Below are 24,573 nucleotides of genomic sequence, written 5' to 3' on the forward strand. Positions count from 1 at the left end.
GAGGGCCGTAAGAGGGAGATGCAAATGAGCCCAGAGTCTCTAGCCTGACCTTTCCTGGATGGAAAAGGGATGATTGCTTCAGGGGAAAGGACACAGATGCAGGCATTTCTAAGCGCTGCTCAGTCATATTAAAAGTTGAGCCACAAAGGCCATAAGTAGATAGGAGCTGAAGTCTAACCAATTAAGTGGAAACTGACTTTCATCTTAACTTCGTGGAGCTTGTGACTCTTAACTGCTGGTATCTGGTTGAGAATATAGTTGAGCATCACAGGAAATATTCCTGGCCGGACTATTTTCCTTCTTCCTCCGCTCGCTCATGTGAAACAAGGTTCTAAAATTTCTCTTCTCTTCTTTCTATGAGGAAGCTTGCTGGCGTGGAAAGTCGGTGTATCTGGAGGGAGATGGCAACTATGGTCTTGGCCTCGGCCTTGGCCTTGAAATAATTTAATGCCCTGGACACGGCAGCACCTTTGGGTCTCATCCATGCGGAGACAGGGCTTAAGACTCTGGGTTTGGGAGTCAGGCTGTCAGACTTTCTTAAGCCCTGATTTCCTCATCTTTAAAATGGGAATAAAAAAGAGTGGCTCCCTTAGAGAGCTGTCATGAAGTTTCCATGAGAGGACACGTGCAAAGCAGGGAGGGCTCAGGGTGAATGGTACCCCCTGGAGTTGTGCAAGGGAGTGGCTTTGGCCTGTCACATATTGTATTACTGAGGGTTCTCCAGAGAAACAGGACCAACAGGAGATATCTACCTATAAATATAGACTATATCTATTTATATATAGATATAAATATGGAATATATCTATGGCTATATATCTCTCTATATAGATGTATAATATATAATATTCTACTATCTATCAGTCTGTCCTAATGTAAAGAGGACCCTATAAGCCTTGACGACAGGTCAGATATACCCAAGCATGAGAGAGATCCAGAACTCAGCACACCATCACTTTAGTACCATGAGAATTCTATGCCCATCATTAATATGTCTACAAATTACAAATGCTGGAGAGGGTGTAGAGAAAAAGGAACCCTCCTACACTGTTGGTGGGAATGTAAGTTGGTACAACTACTATGGAAAACAGTATGGAAATTCCCCAGAAAACTTAATATAGAACTACCACAGGATCTAGCAATCCCACTCCCAGTCACAGATTTGGACAAAACTATAATTCAAAATGATACATGCACTCCTACGTTCACTGACACAGTAGTCACAATAGCCAAGACATGGAAACAACCTAAATGTCCACTGAAAGAGGAATAGATTAAAACGATATGATACATATATACAATGGAATATTACTTGGCCTTAAAAAGAATGAAATAGTGCCATTCACAGCAACATGGATTCAATGAGAGATTATCATATTAAATGAAGTCAGAAAGAGAAGGACAAATACTGTTTGATATAACTTATATGTGAAATCTAAAATATGGCACAAATGAACCTATCTACAGAACAGAAACATACAAACATGGAGAACAGACTTGTGGTTGCTAAGTGGGGAGGGAATGGGATGGACTGACTTTGGGGTTAGCAGATGCAAATTATTGCATTCAGGATGAAGAGACAATAAGGTCCTACTATATAGCACGGGGAGCTCTATCCAATCTCCTGGGATAGACAATGATGGAAAATAATATAAAAAGTATATATATATATTGTATGACTGAATCATTTTGCTATACAGCAGAAATTGGCACAACATTGTAAGTCAACTATAATTTCATTAAAAAATAAAAATATTCTATGTCCTAGGAAGCATATGCAAAAACACAGAATTCCTGATAATTTCAAAAGTCTTTGGACCAAGACAAGACGATATTTATATATAATGCCCACATGCAAAATCCAATCAAGCAATCTAACTGTTGCAGAGTTTGGAATGAGGGTAGGAAAAAAAATCAGGGAATATCTAGAATGTGAATCCAGGAACATGGGCTATCGGACCATCCTTCTCTTGAAGTTAAGGGTCACCAACATAAAGGCTAGTGTGGTTTATTGAGGTTTTGGATAATCATGTCAGCATTTAGGGCCAATCTCTATAGTCCCTAAATGTGTGGAAAATGTAATAGACAGAAAAATGACTCCCTCACTCTACCCCAAAGATGTCCATGTCCCAATCTCTACAACCTGCTGATATGTGACCTTACTTTTCACAGGGGACTTTGCAGATCTGATTAAGGTAAGGATCTTAAGATAGGGTGGTCATTCTGGGATATCTGGTGGGTCTAATGAAATCACAAGGATCCTGAAAAGAGGAAGGCAAGTGAGTCAAAGTTTGAAAGAGGGGATGTAATGATGGAAGTGGAGGTAGAGGGGGGGAGAGAGAGAGGCTGGGAGGTGCTACTTCACTGGCTTTGAAGATGAAGGAAGGGGCCACCAGCCAAGGAGTGCAGGCAGCCTCTAGAAGCTGGAAAAGGCAAAGGAACATATTCTCCCTAGGAAATAGAGAAGGAATACAGTTCTACTAACCCAGTGAGATGTCTGACTTTCAGTACTATAAGATAATAAGTCTGTGTTGTTTTAAGCCTGGTTTGAGGTTACCTTATTACAGCAGCAATAGGAAATCAAGGAATACAAAATTCTTCCCCAGATGGAGAGAGAGGAACCATCTTGGTCTCTGCTGTTCCAATTCTTACACCCAAGGGGAACCTCTGGTTCTGCAACAGTGGGATGAGCTCACAACTTTTATTCCTGTTAAGAGTAAGATTTAGGATATACAATTTTTAAGGGAATCAGAACCACTGTGTTTAGATGTGTTTAGGAACATGTGAAAATTTGATGGCTTATATAAGTGTCATGATTTGAAACATTAGAGTGGTAGCTCAAAATGCCACTTTAAACCATGTCATTGAGTACTTGATCTAGATTTGTCATTTTAAGGCAAAACCACACTAAATCAATTTGCCACTTAGTAATATTTCAAAGAAATTTAGGGTCACCAATTTATGTAATATTTATACTTTTGTACTTATAAAAAGTATTTAAGTAGTCAGAAATACGTGCTTAAGTCAGATAATTGAAGGGCTTAAGATAAAAAAATTCATTAAATGTATAAATAATGTATAAAATATTTAAAGGCTTTTTGTTGACTAAATGATAAATGGAGAAAACACTATTCAAATGTTTTATAAAAAGTAGTTATTAAAAACCAGGCTGATAAATAAGTAAAATAATAGGATTTATAAGCTGAACCCAAAGCTTAAGGAAGAACATTGTTTTGAACTTATAATAAACCATTAAATTTTTCTACATACAAACACTATTTAACCTCACTGTAACTCTATCAGCAGTCTGTAAGGCATTTGATCCTAAGTCATAATACAGTGACGTAGTACAAGCTGCATAGGAATGTGTACATTTCTTTACAAAATTACATTTCATCTTCTTTCCATTGTAAACGAATGCTCCTTTTATTAGTCTTTTGCTCCTTTTGTCCTTATCAGACATCATTGTGATTAATAATGTTATAAAACTAGTTGCTTTACCTACTGAACAGAAAAAATACATGCCCAGGGCTACAAGCAAAGATAGTCTTCAGGTTTCAGGGAGAAAATTGCTATATAGTGTTTTTTTTTTTAAAGTAGTTTTCATGGGGAAGAAAAAAAGCCCTCTAAATTCATGGTCTGGAGTTATTTTAAATTTTAGGGATTTCAGGGGAGTAACAATCTTTTCAGGACAAAGAACCTCTAAAGGTCTTATGTACACCCTGCATAATCACCTGTAAAATCAGCAGAAAGAAACTGCAGGCTTAACAGTGCAATGCCTAGACTTGATACTAAAATATCAGTACAGGACCTCTCCCGCCATCTGTTGGTGACAGGTAGAGTTTCTCGTGGCCACTGTGGCAGACAGCAAAGCTAGGGCTTTGTTAGCAGCTATGTAAATTCCTAAAGAAGGAATTCCTGACCACCCTGTTTAAAACAGCAACATGCTCACCCAGGAGCACCCAGCATCTCTCTGGCTCGCTGCCTTTTTTTTTTTTTTTTTTTTTTTTCTTTTTAGGGCTACACATGTAAGTTCCCAGGCTAGGCTAGGGGTCGAATTGGAGCTACAGCTGCTGGCCTACGCCACAGCCACAGCAACCCAAGACCTGAGCCGCGTCTGCGACCTACACCACAGCTCACAGCAACGCCAGCTCCTTAACCCACTGAGGGAGGCCAGAGATCAAATCCTCATCCTCATGGATACTGGTCATATTCATTTTTGCTGTGCCACAGCGGAGACTCCCCCTCCAGCTCCCTGCTTTATTTCTCCCTCTGGTACTTCTCTACCATCTCACAGACTAGGTTTTGCTTGCTATTTATTACTTTTGTATCAATCCAAAAGAAAAACTGACACGCTAAGGCAATAATAGACATGTAACAGCATGTGTGAAAGCTTTGGGGGATGAAAGTTCATGGTGTTTGGGGAATGGCATGCTGTGCCATGATTGTACACGGGTGGCCATTATGGAAAATATGCTCAGATCTATTATTGGAAAAGAACTGCAGAGCAGTTTCCTTGTTCATTTGTTTATTTTCTCTCTCATCTGCCACCACTAACACGTAAACTCCGAAGGGCAGAGATTTCTGTGGTTCTTGCTCACTGCTTGTGGCAGAAGCAGCTAATTGGCCCAGTGGCCACTCTTCCCTCCTTCCTTTTAGTTCTTGAAACCCCATCTCCACTGAGCATTAGTGGGGGAAATGTGGTTGCTATCTAGAGTCCATTTCCTTCTGCAATTCGAGTAGGCTGTGCATCTAAGCAATGCCTAATAAGCTATAAATAAAAGTTATCCTTGAACCTCCAGGTATTGCCTTCAAATGACTGGCTCCTCCCTACAGGCTAGACACTGACAGAGGGAAGATGAGCCAGATAAGGGCAATACCTTGAGAAAGGCCCAGCCACCAAACAGAAGGAGCCCAATGCTCCGCTGACATTCAGAACAGTCACCCACCAGGCCCAGCTGCCTGCTGACTTCTGCATAGAAAAGGAGAGAAAAAGAAACATCCATCTTATTTTGGGGTCTCTTTCTTACGGTTCTGTGAGGAAGTGAATTTCTGCTCCAAATTTGCACATTGAAATTGTCACCCCTAATGTGATTGTACTTGGGGAGACCAAGCCCCCAAATTCCACTTAAATCCCCTGTTCTGTCTGCTTACTTGTTCCCCATCTCACAGACAAGAGGTTTATATCTCTGATGCTCAGCAGAACCACTTCAACTGATTTAAGTCATGAAAAGACAGAATTGGGGGCCATCCCCGTCCCTTCTCTGTCTCCAGAACAGCAAATGTAATCAACGGGATTAAGCAAATCTGCCTTTCTTCCCAACTTTGCAATCTTATAAACTAGAGACTTGCTCATTCCAACTTGAATCAAGAATCCAAAAACCATGTGAAACAGAAATGTTTGGATGTGGTTGTGGTATTTATTCATAGTATATTTTCACAATGTATTAATGATGGAGAATAACACTTATTCATACATTGAATATAACTTCCTGGAGGGCCTTGGAGTTTGGGTTTGGAGAATACTGCCAGGTTTCTCTGAATCTCTGGTTTTCGGAAATGGGAGGGTTTCTCAAATCCAAGTGTCTGACATGAATAATGACTTTTCCTCAGTCGAGGCAGAAGAGCAGAAACACCAGGGCTTTGGTACTTCTGTTTTGGAAAGAAGTAACCAAGAGCATGTCCAAAGATTCACAGAAGCTGAGAAAGATTCAGGCATCTTGAACTCCACAGTTCATTTCTTCTTGTGAATTCCAATTACTGCAGCAGTCACCAACACTGGCAGAGCTTTAGGCTTCTGGCCTAAATAGAAGTCAAGTCACCAGCCAATGTTTTCATGTAGAAGGCAATCCCGATGATGAAGAGCCTGGTCCTTAGTTTCTTCAGATATGCTGGGGGTGCTAATAGCACCCCATCCCATGCATCTTTCTGTATTACAATTGTTAAAGTAGACACCATTTGAGAATATCTTGTCAAAACGCTGAGCAGGTCTCATTTGCTCAATATCACTTGGTAATGAAACTGCTTGTGGGGACCCTCCATTTAACCAGAGAGAGAGCAACGCACCATGGACTGAAGCAAAGTATCAGTAACAATAACAACAAGAAACAAGTCCAAGTCTCTTTCCAGAAAGGTATGTCTCAAAAAAAGGGTAAACAGTCTTATTTTATCCAAGTGATTCTGTCCACTGGAAGCTGTCCTTTGTTTTCTCCCTTTTATTAAACTGTTTACATTTCTGAGTCTGATGATCGCTTAAATACATACAATATTAGCACCAAGGCAGCAATCTTTTTTTTTTTTCCCAGAGATCACATGAAACTGAATAGATATTTAACATAATTAAGAGCTGGTACAATCTGTGACATCACTAAATTACTTATTGGCTAATGATACTTTCCTAGAAATGCCAAAAATATCTTCATACGACTCTTGTAGCACCTTGATGGCAGCTAGGTTGTTCCTTTTTTTTTTTTTTAAATTACAATTTTAAAAAAGTAACAAGAAAACATTTACAGATAGGAAGTAAACAATAGTGTACCGTGATAATGAAGGATCACTCTTGTCATAGTACTACATATAATGTAGAGTACGTAAAATGCAGTGGTCTGACTGCAGGGGACAAAATAATGCCAAAGGCAGTCATAATAGAATCATTTTACGTACAAAAATATTACATCACAATAAATAATTTCAAACATAAATATTAAACTTTACATCATTAGGATATTCCACATCTATATACACACACATATATACACACACATACATGTGTGTGTATATATGTATATATATATATATGCATATGTACACACACACACAGACATACAAGTCCACACACACATACAGACACACACGCACCACACACACACTCACACAAATTTTAAGGTGGAGGTATTGCATCACTATCCTTCATCCATCCCATAATGGCTTCCTCTTCAGAGCATCTGAAAACAAATGAACCAACCAGGAAATGTAAATCTTCTGTCTCCAATGACATAGAGTCAAGAGTAGGTCAAGCATAAATTTTTACATATGGAATTTTAAAATAACACTATTTTCTATAGATTTTATTTGGTTGATTTATTTTTTGGCCATACCCATGGCATGCAGAAGTTCCTAGGCCAGGGATCGAACCCACACCACAGCAGTGACCTCAGCCACAGCAGTGATGATGATGGATCCTTAACCTGCTGAGCCACCAAGGAACTCCTCTCTAGATTTCAAAAATAATGCTTATTATAAGAAACATGGAAACGTCAGTGGTGTATAAAGAATAAAATAAAAAAACCACTAGCCTTTGATTCCCTTCACCTAATGTTCTTCAAATACTAGTGTGTTTCCTCCTAGTCTTTGTTATACATAACATGTAAATGTTATATGTGCTCACTCAAATCTTACCATACATAAAATACATACAAAAATTTACTAGACATGAAATACATACACTACATATAAAACAGGGATCTCTAATGGATACCTGCTGACTTTGCCTGACTTTATCCCATCTCTTTTCTGATAACAAACTCCTTATGGTCCTTTGAGAACCATCTCTCTTCCAAATGAAGCTACTGGTCACCTGACTCTAGGTGGTACCTGATCTCGGTCTCTTGGACGTTGTGATTGGTTTGGAAATGGACATGTGACACAATCAGAGGCAGAGTTCTTATGCAGAATAGATGCTGGAGGTTAGCATTAACTTGGGGCTATGAGCTGTAAGGATGATGTAAGCCTAGAACTGCCAAGAACCATCTTGTGGGAGAGATGATCAGCCTGAGAATGAAGCCACATAAGAGGCAAGCATTGCTGATGGATGGAGAAAGAAAAGAGTCCTGATGACCCTGTTTGAGCCTCTGGATCCAGCCATACCTAAAGCTGGACCATTGCTTGGACATCTCAGTTATGTAAGACAATAAGTTTCTTTTTTCCTGTTGCCTCCTGCAGTGGAAATAATCCTAATTTAAGATCATGATTTTGAGTATGGATATTTAATTAAACATTGGCACTGATATCTAAGTGTCAATCACCATCTTGAAGAGCCTAACAGGGTAATGGGCTGCTGGAAGCTTGAGGGAAATCGTAGGATGGGGGGGACTGGGATGAGAAAAGGGACAAAAAGAGTGATTGGTTCAGTCCTCTGCCCAGCAGAGGGCGTACTTGCTGGCATAATGTAGTTAAACCAGGAATTGTTGACCTTTCACAGACTCTCCCACAGATTTGTTAAAATGCAGATTCTGATTTTGTAGGTCTAGAATGAGCTTGAGATTCTGCATTTCTGACAAGTTCCCATGTGATGTGGATCCCACCAGTGGATCACAGTGGTCCTCAGATCACACTTCAGTAACCAGTGTGCGGAAGAGTACATGAATTCAGAGCACTGGCTTTGGGGTAGGACACTCCTAGGTTCTGCCAAGGGAATTCATCATGACCTTGAGCAAGTTCCATAACAACTGTGGGTCTCAGCTACCATCTGTAGAATGAGAATAACTACCCCAAATGATAATTTCATTGTGAGGATTCACTGAAATAAAGCCTGACCAGTGCTTAGCATGGTGCCTGACACATGGTCAGGGAGCAATGAATGCCATTAATACCACTCTTTCAACAACACTCCTGGGTGCTATCTCTCAAAGCATGATCTGTGAGTCACCTGCATCAGAATTCCTTGCATTAAAAACAGGTTCCTGGGTCCACCCAAGACTTACTAAAGCAGGACCATCAGAGGTGGAGCCCAGGGAGCAGCATTTTTAAGAACTGTAGAGGAATCTGATGCAGGATGTCTAGGGTGGCACGTCCAAGGGTGGAGAACAGATGGCCTCAGTTATATGAGGACAGATGTGTAGCAGAGACAAAGATGGAACAGCACTGAGTCAGCTCAAGATGCTTAGCAGTCACCTGTCTGGGGGGGCAAATGACCTACTTACATTTGTGAATCATTAGGCTACAGAAAAAATAAGAGAGAGAGAGAGACAGACAGACTTACCTTAACTATAAAACTCGAACCTCCAGGCCAGTGCCAGAGGATGGAGCACATTTTCCGCAGTAACCACCGCATTTCCCTATGACTCGAGTACCATCCTACAAAGAGATGCATTGTCTTAGTCCACCTGTTTGGCTGATCTATTTCTGGGGCTTGTGCTGGCTTTCCTGTTCCCATAGCAGGTAGGCCTTCTGAACAGAAAAGGGACCCAGCATCCTCACCAAAGTCTAAAGCAGGTGTGGCTGAAAGGTGAGCTGTGGGCCCAATCCAGCCTGCCTACTGGTTTTGTATGGCCCACATTGTAGTCGAATACACCTCAGCTTTTCTGCCCCCATGTTTGCTCACCCTCTTTGAAATATGCTCAGTTATACTGTTTCACAGAGATCATACATGGAGACTAAGTCTTTGGTGCCTTAGACCTGGCACAGTTGCTTCATATAAACAACAATTGAAGAGTATCAATAAGATCTAGCTACTCATCAAGAGCAAAGGAAACCACTCCAGTTAATTGCTTTTTTTCCTTTTTCTTTTTAGGGTCACACCATGGGCATATTGAAGTTCCTGGGCCAGGGGTCAAATCAGAGCTGCAGCTACAGGCCTACACCACAGCCACCACAACGCCAGATCCTTAACCCATTGAGCAAGGCCAGGGATCAAACCCATGTCCTTACAGAGACATTGTTCGGTCCTTAATCTGCTGACTTACAATGGGAACTCCTGCTTTGTTTTTTTGTTTTGTTTTGTTTTTGTATTTTTCTAGGGCCGCTCCAGCAACATACGGAGGTTCCCAGGCTAGGGGTAGAATCAGAGCTGCAACTGCCAGCCTACACCACAGCCACAGCAATGTGGGGTCCGCACCGTGTCTGTGACCTACACCATAGTTCACGACAAGGCCAGATCCTTAACCACTGAGTAAGGCCAGGGATCGAACCCATGTCAGGGACACCAGCTGGCTTCATTGACACTGAACCATGACGGGAACTCTGAGATAGTCTGTTTTAAATTTTCTAAATTCCTGACCATTGCTTTCCTCTCAGTCAGGAGTATTTTGACAAATGCTGAGTTTGGTCATGCTGGTGTAGATGGTATTCTTTTAGCACAGCTGTAGTGTCGCTGCATGATAAACATCAAGCTTTGCCATCTAAATGTGACAAAAGAATAATCCACATGCTCTTGATCTTTAAAAGTGCAATAGTCAAGTCTACATTTTTCTTGTTTTGACATACAATGGTAGTTTTTTTTTTAAAAAAAGAAAATGTTATAATATAGCAACACACATGGCACTCAAAACACTGTCAAGTTAAACTGTGCTGCTGTGACTTGTAGTGTGTGGAGTGGCAGTGTGAGGCCATAAGAGGCAGTGTGAGGCTATAAGAGCCAGTGTGACTCCTCACCCCTGCTGTTGTCACATAAGAGCAGCCACAGTCAGGAGGCGAATGGAGGGACAGGTCTGTGTTCCAGGAAAACCTGATTTATGGACCCTGAAATCTGGATTTTTTTTTTTTTTTTTTTAGTAGAGCCACACCCATGGCATATGGAAATTCCTAGGCCAGGGGTCAAACTGGAGTTGGAGCAGACAGCCTACACCAAGCCACATCAATGCCAGATCCAAGCCACGTCTGCAATCTATATCACAGCTCATGGCAATGCCAGAGCCTCAACCCACTGAGCGGAGCCAAGGATCAAACCCGAATCCCCGTGGTTACTAGTTGGTTTCGTTCCCACTGAGCCCCAACAGGAACTCTGGAAATCTGGATTTTATATCATTTCCACATGTCAAGAAATAATCTCCTTGTTTGCTTCTTTTCACCCATTTAAAGATATAAACCCTATTCTTGACATTGGGAGTGACCTCAACTGTCAGTTAAAAAGCAAAGCAAGAGTTCCCACTGTGGCTTAGCAGGTTAGGAACTAGTGCTGGTAAGAAATATGTGCAGAGGAGGAAAGGCATTAGTTGGACTCATTTACAAAACTTGTGAAAATGTAAGATGTTGAAAGCCTGTGATTAGTCATTGCAGAAAACATACGAACCTACCCAGTGTTACTGAGTTGGCGGCATCAGTGATGACCTGCTTTTTCTCTCATCCACTTAACCATCATCAGGAAATCTGGGGTCAGGACGAGAAGCTGAATGCCCTGACTTACTCTAACATAAAGGGGTTTGATAACTAAGCAGTGAAGAATTTTTACAGTGATTTTGAGCCCAGGGCCAGGATTAAAATCTTTCTGAACAAGAAGAGCCATTCTCAATCACTGTCATTGAGCATTAATGGCTTTGGGCATTATCTTTTGCTACTGAGTTGATAATGTTTCTTAATGAACTGAAGCTAAAATTACAAGGCAAAAATTGCATGTATAGGCCAAAACTTACACTGTGGTAAAGTCATTTCAATAGCAACATTCTTCGAATCATAAATCAAGTTAAGGCACATTGTACACTTCTCATCCTATCAAATGTTAGAGCAAGGCTCTCTGCTGCCATTCCACATACATTTACAGTGCATATATTTCCTGAGCACAAACCCCAGTTCCAGCAGCATTTCTGGACTTTGATGTCCATGCAAAGGAAATTGTCATATTTCAAAACCCATCTAATGAGTTAATTGAGGACCTTCCATCTCACCTTCAATTACAAGTGATTAATCTGTAATGTAATGGCATGCTGAAAGGCAAATATCAAGTGAAAAATCTAGTAGAATTCCACAAATGCCTGTGAAGGCATGAATATGCCCAATTAAAATGATGTCGTTGTAGATGATATTAGTGTTTGGCAATATCTATCCCTGCAAAGAGACATTTACAAAGCTGAAGTACAAAAATATCTCCTTTCAGATTGGCATTAACAGATACATATTTGTAATCAGTTCTGATAACAGAGAACACTAATAAAGCAAAATGTTATCTTCTCTCACTATTCCACACTTTTCCTGGGTAGATCTGTATAGCAAAACTTGATACTCAAATATTACTATGTTTTGATTTATCACTAAAAGGTTTGTGTAAATTTGTTTTTGCTCTTGTCATATAAGTACATATGTAATATTGATGATATTTACCTCTTGGCTGGCAATGTCTACAATATTTTTTATCTGGTCCTTTACAGAGTTTGCTGAACCTTGGTCTCCGGCCTTGTGTGGCTGTCCAGGATTCATCCTGCTCCATTTTTTCCCTCTACCCTCCCTCCACCTCCTCCTCTGCATTTCATTGCATTGCTCTTCTTACACGCCTCTTATAACACAGGGCCTTTGCACGTGCCACTTCTCTAACTGGAACTCTTTTCCCTCTCCCTCTCTGTGGGCACTGGACCAGCCATCTTTTGTCTGGCAAATTCTTAGGAACTCAGACTGAGAAACCTTTTTGATGCAGTTACCTGCTGCAGAGCATCCTGTTAAAATGGGGAAATTCTCTCTTCATGTCTCTCTCTCCCCCTCCTTGGAATGTAAGCCCCAAGATGGCAAGGCCAGTGCCTTGTTAAAATCTGAGGGTCTCTAGAATGTAGCCGTATTTGGCTCATAGTGGTCTAAATACACATTTGTTGAAAGGAAGGAAGGAAGGGAGGGCGGAAGAAAAAGCCTGAAGTTCAAGTACACTCTTCTGTGTGAACTCCAATTCAGACGGCCCTGCTTATCAGTCCCCTTCATGCTTCCCTGTGTTATGAAAAACTCCATGTTTATCAGCGGCATCACATCCCGTTTTGCAAATCACCGTGTCATATAAGCCACACCCACCCCGATTCCTGCACGGTGTTCAGCATCTAAGATGTTTTACATTTTCCTTCTCCTCCATGCTTTTTGAAGCATACTTGTGCCTGCATTTCAGGTTATCTTTGGGCTATAATTGGTTCATATAGCCAAACTATGGAAGACTCTCGAAAACAATGGATAATCTCGTTTTAAAACATAAAAGGAAAAAAGAAAAAACTTGCCAATTAAAAAAAAATTCACTCTTTTAAAAAATTTGCATGTTTTTGATTATGAGTGAGATTAAGGTGGGACTCTGATTTCCATCACCCTACTTGGTCCTGGTTTTAAGGGTCCATGATAGTTCTGGAGTTAGTTGGACACCACCAACTAGGCAAGATGCCAGACCAAATGATCTTCTAGCCAAGAACATTCACCCTAGGCTGAAGTATAGGTCTGGTGGCCTTAAGGATGCTGACACAGTAGATACCTTCTGTCTTATTAAAGCTTATATTTTAGCCAAACTCTTCCTGACACAGCAGCAGAGACTGGATTGACTTGAGTTTGTATTAAATCTTAAAAAAAAAAACAAACAAACCTCTTTAAACTTCAATTTTCTGGTGCATCTGTAAAATGGGGATAATACTAGTCTCCCTTATGGGTGTGCTACAAATGAAAGAATGCATTAAAAAGAGCTTAGCTTAGTTGGCCTAATGTACTACTCAGTAAATAATAGATTTTTTTTTTGTCTTTTTAGGGCCACACCTACAGCATATGGAGCTTCCCAGGCTAGGTCTAATCAGAGCTGTTGCTGCCAGCCTATACCACAGCCCCAGCAATGCCAGATCTGAGGCGCATCTGCAACCTACAGCACAGCTCACTGAGCAAGGCCAGGGATCAAACCCACAACCTCATGGCTCCTAGTCAGATTCGTTTCTGCTGCGCCATGATGGGAACTCCAAAAAATAATAGATATTTTTGTCATAAAGGTATTTTTATGTGTGGATCTCCCATCACAGCCTAATCTCATGGAGATGAGGCTGGCAATTATAAAATTGCTGATATCAGCTTTGCAATGTTCATGTTATTTTTAAGGACTCCATTAATTTGATTTAGGTAAAGGCTATGCTAGCTTATTTCTACTATATAATAAAAATACATACTGAGAAAATGAATAGCATAAACATGGCTGTCAGGGAAACAGTACCTATTGAAAAGAAAAAGGGATGTTTTCCAGCATTTTTGAGGCACCCCCTCACAGACAATGAAAACCTAATTGTAAATCATTTTTATTTCTTCATTAAAGCCATGTCCTCTAAAAATCTCTTTTCAATAAATATTTTGTGAGCAGAGTTTGAGCCACTGCATGTATTTAAAATGAATGACTCTCTGTTCCATTAAGAATAGTTTATAGTTCGTACTTGTCACTTATTTCTCTGCTTTTCACAACTGATACGACCAGAAGAGGTTGACTCATGGAATTGAGGACAGCCAGCACATCTCTGATGGAAGTGTGCTTATTTGCATTTCTTTGGAGTGTGCTGGGAGTTAAATTGCCCATAAAACACGGTTTTTGGTTTTTTTCAAAATACAGTCCTAAGCACACTTACATGTATGTATATAAATATATATATCTATGTGTGCATAAGTATATGTAAATATATACATACATTATGTATAAATGTCTAACTTCAATGGGATTTATAGAATAAAATGTACACACATATAAATGGTAGTTTCACTCGTGTGCAGTATGATTTTTACACTTGGTGGATAACTGGATTTTCATAAATGACTTGTGGGTTAGGAGGCAGCCTGTGATAGATAAATGAGAATTGATTCTGTGCTTACTACACATACACACACACACATACACACACTCATATTGATCTCATGTTACCTTAACTCCACTGGTTGGAAATGAACTAAAAGATTCAACATATGAACTGAGTCATTCTCCTCTATGGCAATGTCACTTTCATTAATTTTTAATTTCAAAGCAATTCTTCCATTTACAGCTCTTCCCCCAGAATAAGGAATGACCATTAGGTCTGGGGTCAGGCATCCAGGCCTTAGTAATATAGGCCCCTGGCTGCCCGCTGACCCTGCCAATCCCTCAGGTACAAAAACAGCACAAAGCCCGGCCTCAGTGAGCCTCCCCTCACTGTGCCTCACTCTGAAGGCCCTTCCAGGACCTCCTGGACCAAGGGCCAGATGGCATCTCTGAGAAAGGGCATTTTGAAGGGGTACTTCTAGATGGGGCTGAGGGCCCTTTCACACCCTGAGTCCACTCGTTGGGGAAGAGTGCCCAGAACATCACTGGCAGAGGAGCTCAGAACACCAACATTTCTGCTGCAGTCTCACACCTGGGCCACACCCTCTCTGCAGCCTGTCCCTCACACGGAAGCGGAGTGGAACCTGGGTATCCCTGAGCCAGGTAGGCACAGTGGAAACACTTGTCTACAAGTCCATCCCTGGGCCGGGGGCATCCCCTCCCCCCACTCTGTGCCTCACTCCCAGAAGAGGGGACAAAATTCACTGGGTGCCGTGGGTGCCAGCCAGGTCTAGGCTTGGCCTCCGCTCAGGCTGAACCTGCTTCCTTCATCCCCTCGACCAATTCTGAAACCTTATAGCAAGCCTCAGGCCTATGAAAACACTGCAGCATTAACTGCAAATACTGGGCCCCTACTGTCTGCCCTGTGACGTGCTGACAGCTTTACCTCCTTATGTCATTTATGTACCACAAGAATCCAGCTGGATAAGGACTAGCATGATCCCCATTTTACGGATGAAGAAACGGAGGCTCCTGAGAAGTTACATAACTTGCTCAAAATGGCAGAGCTAATAAGTGCCTGCCAGGCGATCTGACTTAATTAAGGTTTGTACTCTGCAGCCTCTGTGGGCTTTGATTTCAGCATTTTACTTTGAATTTGAGAAAGCCAGAAGAATGGGATCTCAGGCATGTAAAATGTCCAATAAATAGTAGCTATGTCAATGACACAAACCATTATTATTATGAGTTTTTTTTTTTCTTTTAAGGAGAATTCTTAAAAAAAAAAAAAAAAGAAAAAAAGGAGAATTTCTTCCCATTACATACAGGCAACCAAGAGTGAACCTGACACAGACTTTTCCCAGTTTTGTTCCTGCTGGTAAGACCGTGTTCCCACCCTTCAAGCGGTCCTGGCAATTCAGTTTTATCCTGAAAGACTAGAGTTTTCCTGTAGTTTTGCTTGGGGAAAACATTTTATTGCCAAGCATTGGAAAATGGAGGTATTCATTGTGTTTTTCTCTCAGTGACTCCCAGCAGAAAAGTGAGAGAAAGTGAGGACTCAATCAAAGCAGGGCTATTCGGAGAGAAAATTAGGAGCAGCCTCAGCCCCTCGGAAGCCAGATGGTGGTAAATCACAATGGGAGCTGGGACATCAGTTTTCCAAAGTGTGTTCCATGGAACACTGGCAATCCAGGAAAATTCAAAGGTGTAACTTTGGAAAAAAGGCTCTGTGGTTGGTTGAACTCAGGTCAGTGGCTCTCAAAACGTGGTCCCAGACCAGGACATCAGCATCGTCTGGGAAACTGCTGGAAATGGACATTATGGGCTCCTCCCCAGACTGGCTGTTTGACCAAGTCCTGGAGGTGGCACTGATGCACATGCCCAAGTTGGAGAACCAGTGATTGGGGGACACGCTGACCTGAATAAAACCACACAGATTTCCTTCCTGAACTCTTTAGCCCAACCTCCAATCCACACATGCTCACTGGGACTCTTTAAGAGGGAAATAAAACATATAAGGTTTCCAAGTGTCTTTGGCTGCAGAGGCTTAGTTTCCGTGGAGCATCCCTGGGGGATGATGCTGGATGGCATAGCAGGTGGGGTACACAGCATCATTTCTCCCTGCTGCTAGGAGACTGAGATTGCTCAGTCCTGGCTCCTGGGGATTCATCAGGAGTGCTCGATAGACCCTGGAGATTAATTTTTTTTTGAGCTCAGGCTCTCTGAGCTGGCAGGGAATACCAAAATTGAAAGGAAAAAAAAAAAATGCTGACAGGTAATTGTGAAAGCAATTCCCTCCAGCACAGGCATACCTTCCCCCAAAGGCTGGAAGAAAGAAACAGCTAAGGCAGAGTGCAGTGACCACTGTCTCCATACGGTGGTGCTCCTGGATGTATTTTTAAGTTGTGGAGAAAATCTGCAATATTGACACTGACTAACAGAACTAAAACTTGTTACACCATTTACATAGATGGCTTCCTACATAATCAGGCTTCATGTATGATCACATTTTGGGTAAATAATCTGTGCGTGTGTGTTTGTTTCTCGGACACTAAAACATAATATATTGTAGGAGCGGGACAAAACATTCTAATTTCAGGGCAGAGTGTAAAGCTCACATTCGAAAGCAAACTGTGCTGTCTCTTGGCTCTTTTTATTCCTTTCAGTACAAGGGAAAAAATGACTAATTTATAAGCAAATGATATGGCCATTTAATCAGATTTGAAGGAGCTGATTGTCTTAGATAGAAAAAAAGAGAGCTTGAAAGAGGTGTTTTTGTTTGTTTTTTCCCCAAGACACAGATTTACCCCTGGAAGCTAAAAAAAGGATCATGAACCTCGGAGATTTTGCTGGCATGTCACAACTCATGTTCCTTCCCTTCCTGGGTGGAAGCACGTTACACTTACATTCTGAGCTTTTTTTTAAGGGCCGCACCTGTAGCATATGGAGGTTCCAAGGATAGGGGTCGAATCAGAGTTGCAGCTGCCGGTCTATGTCACAGCCACAGCATCGCCAGATCTGAGCTGTGTCTGTGACCTATACCTCAGCTCACATCGGATTCTTAACACACTGAGTGAGGCCAGGGATCAAACCCGCGTCATCATGGATCCAGTCAGGTTCCTTACCACCGAGACAAAACGGGAACTCCCCAATTTTGATAGGGTTTAGCAAATAAAAATATCGGATGCCCAGTCAGATGTGAATTTCAGAAAACACACACTTTTTCAAGAACAAATATGTCCTATACAATGTTTCAGACAGGTATATAGTAAAAAGTCTTCCTTATTTATTTGCAATTCAAATTTCACCAGGTACCTGTATTTTGTCTGGCAACCCCACCTTGGAATAATATCCCACTTGCTAGTTTATTCTCCCCTGCCTCTTAATCACATTTCTGGAGACCCTGTGGGCAGAGGTCATGGCTAATGCAGGACTGGGACCAGAGGCCACACCCTGGTAAGTTTCCTTGCCCAGGGGTCAAGCTCTGGCCCCACATTCTTGGAGCCTCCCAAAAGACTGTGAAGGACAATGCTTTCCACCCAGGCTTATACATTAGCATCACCTGGGGAATTTTAACTTCTCCCCCTGCATCAGTGCATCTGGGAGGGGCTGGGCACATGCATGCTAAACTCTCCCACGTGATTCCAACACACGCCCAGGCTGAGAAACAGCACATTGACCAGAACTTTGCCAGCTGTCCTGGCAAAGATCCTGCTCTGAAGCCCCAGAAACTGCATTGTCTACAAGCTCTTGGTTGAGGTGGACGCTCTGCAGGGACACACCCTTAAGCAACAAGATGCTGGAGCATGAAAAACAGACTTGCAGAACCTGTGTGTGCTTCTCAAACTCTCCAGAAACCCTCCTGATTGAAGGACCACAGCCCCGTTTGTATTTCAGTTCTTCTGAAACAGACATCATTGTCGCTAAGTTCTCACAGGTGGATGGCATGTTGGCTAATTAACTGAGTGTGTAGTCTGAGCCACACACTTTGCTGAGGCTGCTGATTGCTTTTGTTTCCTACCTAGGCATCTTTTTAATCACACCAGTGCTTCGCATGTTCACATTGGGAAGAATTCACCAGAAGGGAAGTAAGACTATGCTCCAGTCACCTGTACATGCTGAACTTTGATTTCCGTCCTCAATTTTCTCCCTGACACTTTGTAAAATGGTTTGAGAAAGTGGAAAAGCACACCCTGCTCCTTTAGCATCACTACCTCAGGGGGAGGGAGAGAGGAAGAAAGAGAAAACAAAACCCATCCTCCAACCCATTGGTAACCTTACCGGGGACTTCTTGATGTCAGAGACAGCATAATTCCCTTGAGAGATCCATCTGGCAGATTCAGCTAGAGACAGGCCAGTTCCATAAAGGTTGATGCTGAAACGACCCTGGAATAAACCGCCAATGAGAAAGATTTTTAGTCCACATGACATCCCAAGCAAAGGCCACACTATCATCAAAGGTAAGGTGGAGAAAAATATTAATTAATTACGATAGCTACTAATGACTGAGGATTCATGGGGAGGGGGGACATTTTATGTACATCATCTCATCCACTCTCACCAGAGCTCTTTGAAAGGAGTTTTCTGTACACACGGTAACACTAAGGCCCGGCGCAGGTGGTTCACTTTTTCCAGGAGACAGGGAGAGCCCAACGCACATTTTCCTGACTTCAAAGTCCTCGCTCTCAAGCACCGCTATTCTGCGTCCCTAACACAGCAATCCTGATGTTGCTCACAATTATCAGATTCCTTCAGAAACAAAATGCCACAGTGTAATTTTTCTAACAAGATCTCGCTGCCAAAGCTTCCTGGGCTTCAGCTCCCCGCGGCGCTGAGCACGCCGAGTCCTAAGCACAGCGGGGCGGGGACTTCAAAGGAGAGGCGCTTTCTCGGGACCTGCCAGCAGAGGGCGCGCGCGACCTGCTCTAGGCTGCGGGGCCCGCACCGCCGCTTCCTTCAGGGGCCAGGGGAACCCGGACCTCCCAGCCTGGATCCGGGATTCCTTCCCAAACGTGGCCTCGGGTGTTTCCCTTTTTCTTTCCAAGGAGTCTGTGCAACGGCGAGTCTCTCTTGCTTTCGCCATCTGGCCATCTGTCTCCGTTTCTTTCTCTCTTTCAAAAATGACTCCGCAAAGTCATCTAAAATAAATACTTGAGGTTTCCTACTCCAAGAAAGTTTCAGAGGTAAAAGTGTACTTTCTGGATGAACGTGCTCACAGTGAGTGAATGCTTCCTCTCCGAGCTTTATGATCGAGTTCTTTGTCAAAGTGGTCTTTAATAAGTCAAGGAGAGCAGCGAGGCGGAGACTTGTACTCAATCAGACCTAAGTGTAAATTCAGCTTTTTTTTTTTTTTTTTTTTTTTTAACCTTGTAAGAACGTTGGTTTCTCTACCTGTAAAGTGGAAGCACCTCCTTCAGAAAAGTGTAGAGAGGACTAAATTATGGCTGGTACCTTGTAGATATTCAGAAATACTGATACTAGGAGTTCCCTTGTGGTGCAGTGGGTTAAGGATCTGGCATTGTCACTGCCATGGCTCAGGTTGCGGCTGTGTGTTCATATCTGGCCTGGAAACTTCCGCATGCTGTGGATGTGGCAAAAAAAAAAAAAAAAATACTGATATAAGCCCTGATAAAGTCACACACACAACTGTTTTGTGTTACTTTTTTCTCCAATACAACAGTAAGCTCCTTGAGAGGAAGGGCTTGATATTTGTTTATTTTTATCAGTTATAGTTTTTAACATGTCTAGACACTTGATAGAGTCTTCCTAAATATTATGTCCAAGCTCTTCAATTAAGACTTCCAGGAAAGTTCCATTGTGGCTTAGCAGGTTAAGGACCCAACACAGTGTCTGTCCATGAGGATGCAGTTTTGATCCCTGGCCTCCCTCAGTGGGTTAAAGATCAAGCATGGCCACAAGCTGCGGCGTAGGTCATAGATACGGCCCAGATCCAGTTTTGCTGTGGTGTGGTGTAGGCTGGTAGCTGCAGCTCCAATTAGGCTCCTAGCCTGGGTTCTTCCATATGCTGCAGGTGTGGTCCTAAAAAGAAAAAAAAAAAAATTCCAGGACTAGGTATAACTTGGAGGTTTCCTCTCCATGTTGGTTCCATAAATACTTGCTAACCAGAGTTTATGAACTCTTTGGGGCCCTTAAGTTCCACACCTGTACACTGGGGACAAGTAGGATTTCTGTTCACAGAGGTGATGGGAGGACTAAATTTGCTCTAAATCAGTGGAGCGCATCAGAGGTCGAATTTGCTCCCAGAGGGAGTTGGCAATATCTGGAGATATTTTTGGTGGTCACATTACCACAGATGGTGGATGTGTGTGTGCCATTAGCTGCTGGTAGAGAGAGACCAGAGATGTTGCCAAATATCCTACAATGCACAGCATGGTCCCCTACAACAGAGACTTATCCAGCCCCAGGAATGCTGAGGTCTGGGGGATGGATTTATCCTAGAATCCTGACTCTTCTACCTTTTGCGTGACCTCAGGCTAGTGGCTTACCTTTCCTCAGTCCATCTGTAACATGGATTAATAAAACCTAACCCATGAATAGGAGGCAATTAGACAGAAGGTATAAGGCACCTAACACATTACCTGGCAGAGGGTAGGTGATATTTAAAAAATATATTTGTGAGTTCCCCCTGTGGCACAATGGGATCGGTGGCATCCTGGGAGTACTGGGATGCAGGTTTGATCCCTGGAGGTGCACAGTGGGTTAAAGATCCAGCACTGCTGCAGTTGCAGCTTGGGTTGTGACTGCAGTGGCTCAGATCTGATCCTGGCCTGGGAACTCCATATGCCAGGGGGCAGCCAAATACATACACACACATATTTCAAACTTATTTGTGACAGTACTATGCAAATGTTAGTAATTATTAAGGCTGAGCAGTTTTAATACCCAGGTGATTGTGGCTACACCGGAGGCTCAGAACCCTCCTTGCTCGGCCTCCTGAGACTCTGGTTTCTGCGTTCACCATGCCCAGACCACGCTCTCTTCTCTCCCTCCCTATATGGTTTCCCTCTAGGACTGCTTGTCCCACCTGCATTGAAGAAGGTAACCTTGATCTGCTGACGTCAAACGTATATCAAAGGTCTTAGAAGGCCAGGCTTCTAGCCTGAGGATACCACCAGCTGACCTAGGTGTCCAGTGTCTGAGTACGTAGCCCAGCTGACTGCGTGCTAGCTAGATTTGCTCTTTTGGAGCAGATGCTATTGTCTCTATTGTCTTTCTGCCTGTTCAGGTTTAGGGCTTTGCATGTTCAGCCAGCGTCCTAGTTGATAAAGAGCTCTCTGAAAGTTGAGTGTCATCAGAGTCAAGACCCACTGTCCTTTCTAGCTCTAGTCTGGGATATCTTGCTCTTCCCCAACCACCCCGCCAAAAAAAAAAAAAAGGTCTTATCTTCTGGGTCTAAAAAGCAAGAGAGTTTCAGCCTATCACTGGCTGCTGATTTAAAAGAGTAATTAACACATGCATACAGTAGGTAATCCAGAAGGGTTAGTGAAAGACAGACCTCCGACAAAGAGAGGTTTTGCTTTCTGTTTGACAAGGGTGAATGCTGCTGAAGGTGTGTCTGGAAGTGAGATTAGCCAGACCGTCTGCCATCATGGGTTTGGACTCACCCATACTTGGGATCAAATCTGGCCTCTATTGAGCACCGGTGTAGGTTTGGGTAAGTCACCCAACCTCTCTACACCTCAGTTTCCTCATTGGTAGGAAGGGGCATGCTGTAGGAGGTGGTGGATGATGAAACGCCAGTGATTTAGGAATGCTAAGCACAGTGCTTCAAGCATAGTAGACAATTAATGCTATTAGCACCAGCATCAACAATAATAATAATGCCATATCCACTGTGATCGGGATAAGAAAATACTCTGGCTGTATCTGGAATAGAGGGCTCTTGGGGAAACCCACCCTTATCAAAGCAACAGCAATGGCTGAGGAGCAAGAAGCAGCAGTCTGTCAGAAGGTCCCTTTGCTTTGACTTCCCTGTAGTCATGAATCAAAGGACAAGCCAGAACTCTGAGAGGAATTCGCATACTCATGCTTTCTGCAGATTTTTTTCCTGGACAAGTGATTTGAAAACCTTGGGTCTTTCATCAATATAGATGGTGCTCAATAACCTTCTAAGGAATTGAATTCTTAAAGTATCCAATAGGGTTTGAAGAATGGGCTGGAAAAAAAATACAGATGAGCCTTTTGCTGGCTTTGGTTTTCTCCTGTAGCAGCAGTTGTAGTGTCGGGATTTAGAAATCAATCAGTTCATTTGTCTCTGAATTATCAAAATACTGAATTTAAATTACCTCTCATTTCCTTAGGTTTCTCCATAAAGATGCACATATCAAAACCAGAAAATCCCTGAGACCTTTGAAAAAGGCAGGACCAACCAATCTATAAGCTGTTAAATGCAACCCATACGAATAGGGTGTTTGAAGTCCTCCACTGCTCTAAAGAAACCGCACTTCAAAAGTTTTCAATTCCTGGGTAATGGAGAAAAGGCCCTTTTTAACATTCTGTCCTTTGTTTATTTTCTTTCTCCCTGGAAAGCTTCCTTTACACTTCTCTAAACTGTTTAGCAATACTTTCTAAAGCTTGGGGCTGAGAAAACAACATCGTTAAAAGAAAATTCAGATGTGTTTGTCTTCAGATGGTCTCTGTGGTTGTGTGGAAAGGCATCCTGGGGAGACAGTGCCTGGGATCCTGAGCAGCACCCAGTCCCAATTCCTAGAATGTGGGACCAGCAAAGGGGAAAATTCCTCACCCAGAGTTTAAGGGCTTTTCTGTGAAGACCGCAGGTAAAGCAGGTAAATAACAGGGGCCGCCTTCACCTGTTCAGAATCACCTAATTCACTGTCTATCCTGTCTTCTTACAGGAGCTTCTGGCAAAGACTGATACCTGCTTTGCAAAAGGAACCCAGGACGATTATCACAACACATTCCAAAAGGCAAGTCAAAACTTGCCATACCTTGGAGGAGGCAAAAATGTGGGCAACTGCCATTCAGCTGCTCTGCTACAGAGGGATCTCAGGAGATAACTTCCTGGTCTGAACGCTGCACATGTACACAGATGAAGCAGGAGGGACAGTTTTTTGGTTTCATGTAATATTCAGAATTTTTTAATGGCTGATCTTGGGGTGTTGAAACCCGCTCGTACTGGCTTATTGAGAGACAAGTATGTAACTTTCTCCCAACTCTCCATTTCATGACAGCATACTGATGGCTTGAAATCAGTTGGGGAGAAAATTTACACCACAGAAATGGGCAAATGCCACACAGCACTGCTTTTTCCCCCCTATTTCTCTGGAGCACAGGTCATTAAACATTTACCAGCACATGACATTCATTTTATGTTAACATCCTAATTTGTCTAACCAAACCCTTGCCATCTGATATTTAATTTGTTTCAAAATTGTTACCATGATCTCAGATGCATTTTGCTGAACACAGAAGTTGGGCACGCAGCTATGATCATTTCCTCAAGAAACACTCATAGGGGTGGAGTGACTCAGTTATAGGCTGTGAGCATTTGTGAAGCTCCTGATGCAGGTGGTCAAACTGCCTTCTAGAGCAGCTGTCCTAATGACATCTGCAGAAACAGATGCTGCTGAGGGAGTGGTGGGGGACAGGGTGGTATGTGGATCCCTGGTGGGGGGTGGGGTGGGGAGGACTCTCAGCACCTACCTGTGGGCACTTGGCAGCGCTGTAGCAGTCCCCAGCGGTGGCAAAAGGTACAGGATGTCCTTCGCTTGTTCGGGCAAACTGTAAGTCGGTGGCTGTGGGGTTTTGGAGAAAGGGTTAAAGGGAGCAGAAGGGTGAGAGTGGGAGAAAGATAGAGGGCAGGGGGCAGGATATGAACAAGGGGACAGAAGAAAAGAAGAAGAGTTAGATAAATAAGTGGGGATGAAAGGGAAAAAAAAAAAAAAACCCACCCAAAGTCTGCTTAGTGAGCAAACAGAGGAGGCAGGTGTACGCTTGCTCTCGCCACCCCCGTGACATCTGTGGTTCCTGGCACTTCCTCTCCTGGCTTTTACCTGCACTGTCTTTCCCAGGATGGAAGCCCCAAAGGGGGTTTAAGATGTTTTGGAATAGATTCCTATCTAAATAAATATGTGAATCACCTGTAGTGTAATTGGATGACTATGA

General features: G+C 42.7%; 1 protein-coding gene across 28 annotated transcripts in view; it reads right to left on the bottom strand.

Moving 5' to 3' along the window:
* Window positions 1-5,399: 5,399 nt before the first annotated feature.
* The window catches only part of ADAMTS9 (ADAM metallopeptidase with thrombospondin type 1 motif 9), a 173,429-nt gene continuing 154,255 nt past the window's right edge, over window positions 5,400-24,573 (bottom strand). For all 28 annotated transcript variants that reach the window (XM_084988871.1, XM_084988867.1, XM_084988868.1 and 25 more), the window contains 4 exons: window positions 24,112-24,203; window positions 18,709-18,813; window positions 8,980-9,074; window positions 5,400-6,943 (listed from right to left, as the gene is read on the bottom strand). In XM_084988871.1, coding sequence (XP_084844997.1) covers window positions 8,985-9,074; window positions 18,709-18,813; window positions 24,112-24,203 — 287 coding nt within the window. In that variant the 3' untranslated portion in view covers window positions 5,400-6,943; window positions 8,980-8,984. The remainder of the gene's footprint in view (window positions 6,944-8,979; window positions 9,075-18,708; window positions 18,814-24,111; window positions 24,204-24,573) is intronic.

The sequence above is a fragment of the Sus scrofa genome, chromosome 13 (genome assembly GCF_054392235.1).
Source record: "Sus scrofa isolate SSC_HxYL_T2T_F1_AM1 chromosome 13, Sscrofa_HxYL_maternal_Yorkshire_Landrace_v2.0, whole genome shotgun sequence".
Lineage (NCBI taxonomy): Eukaryota > Metazoa > Chordata > Mammalia > Artiodactyla > Suidae > Sus > Sus scrofa.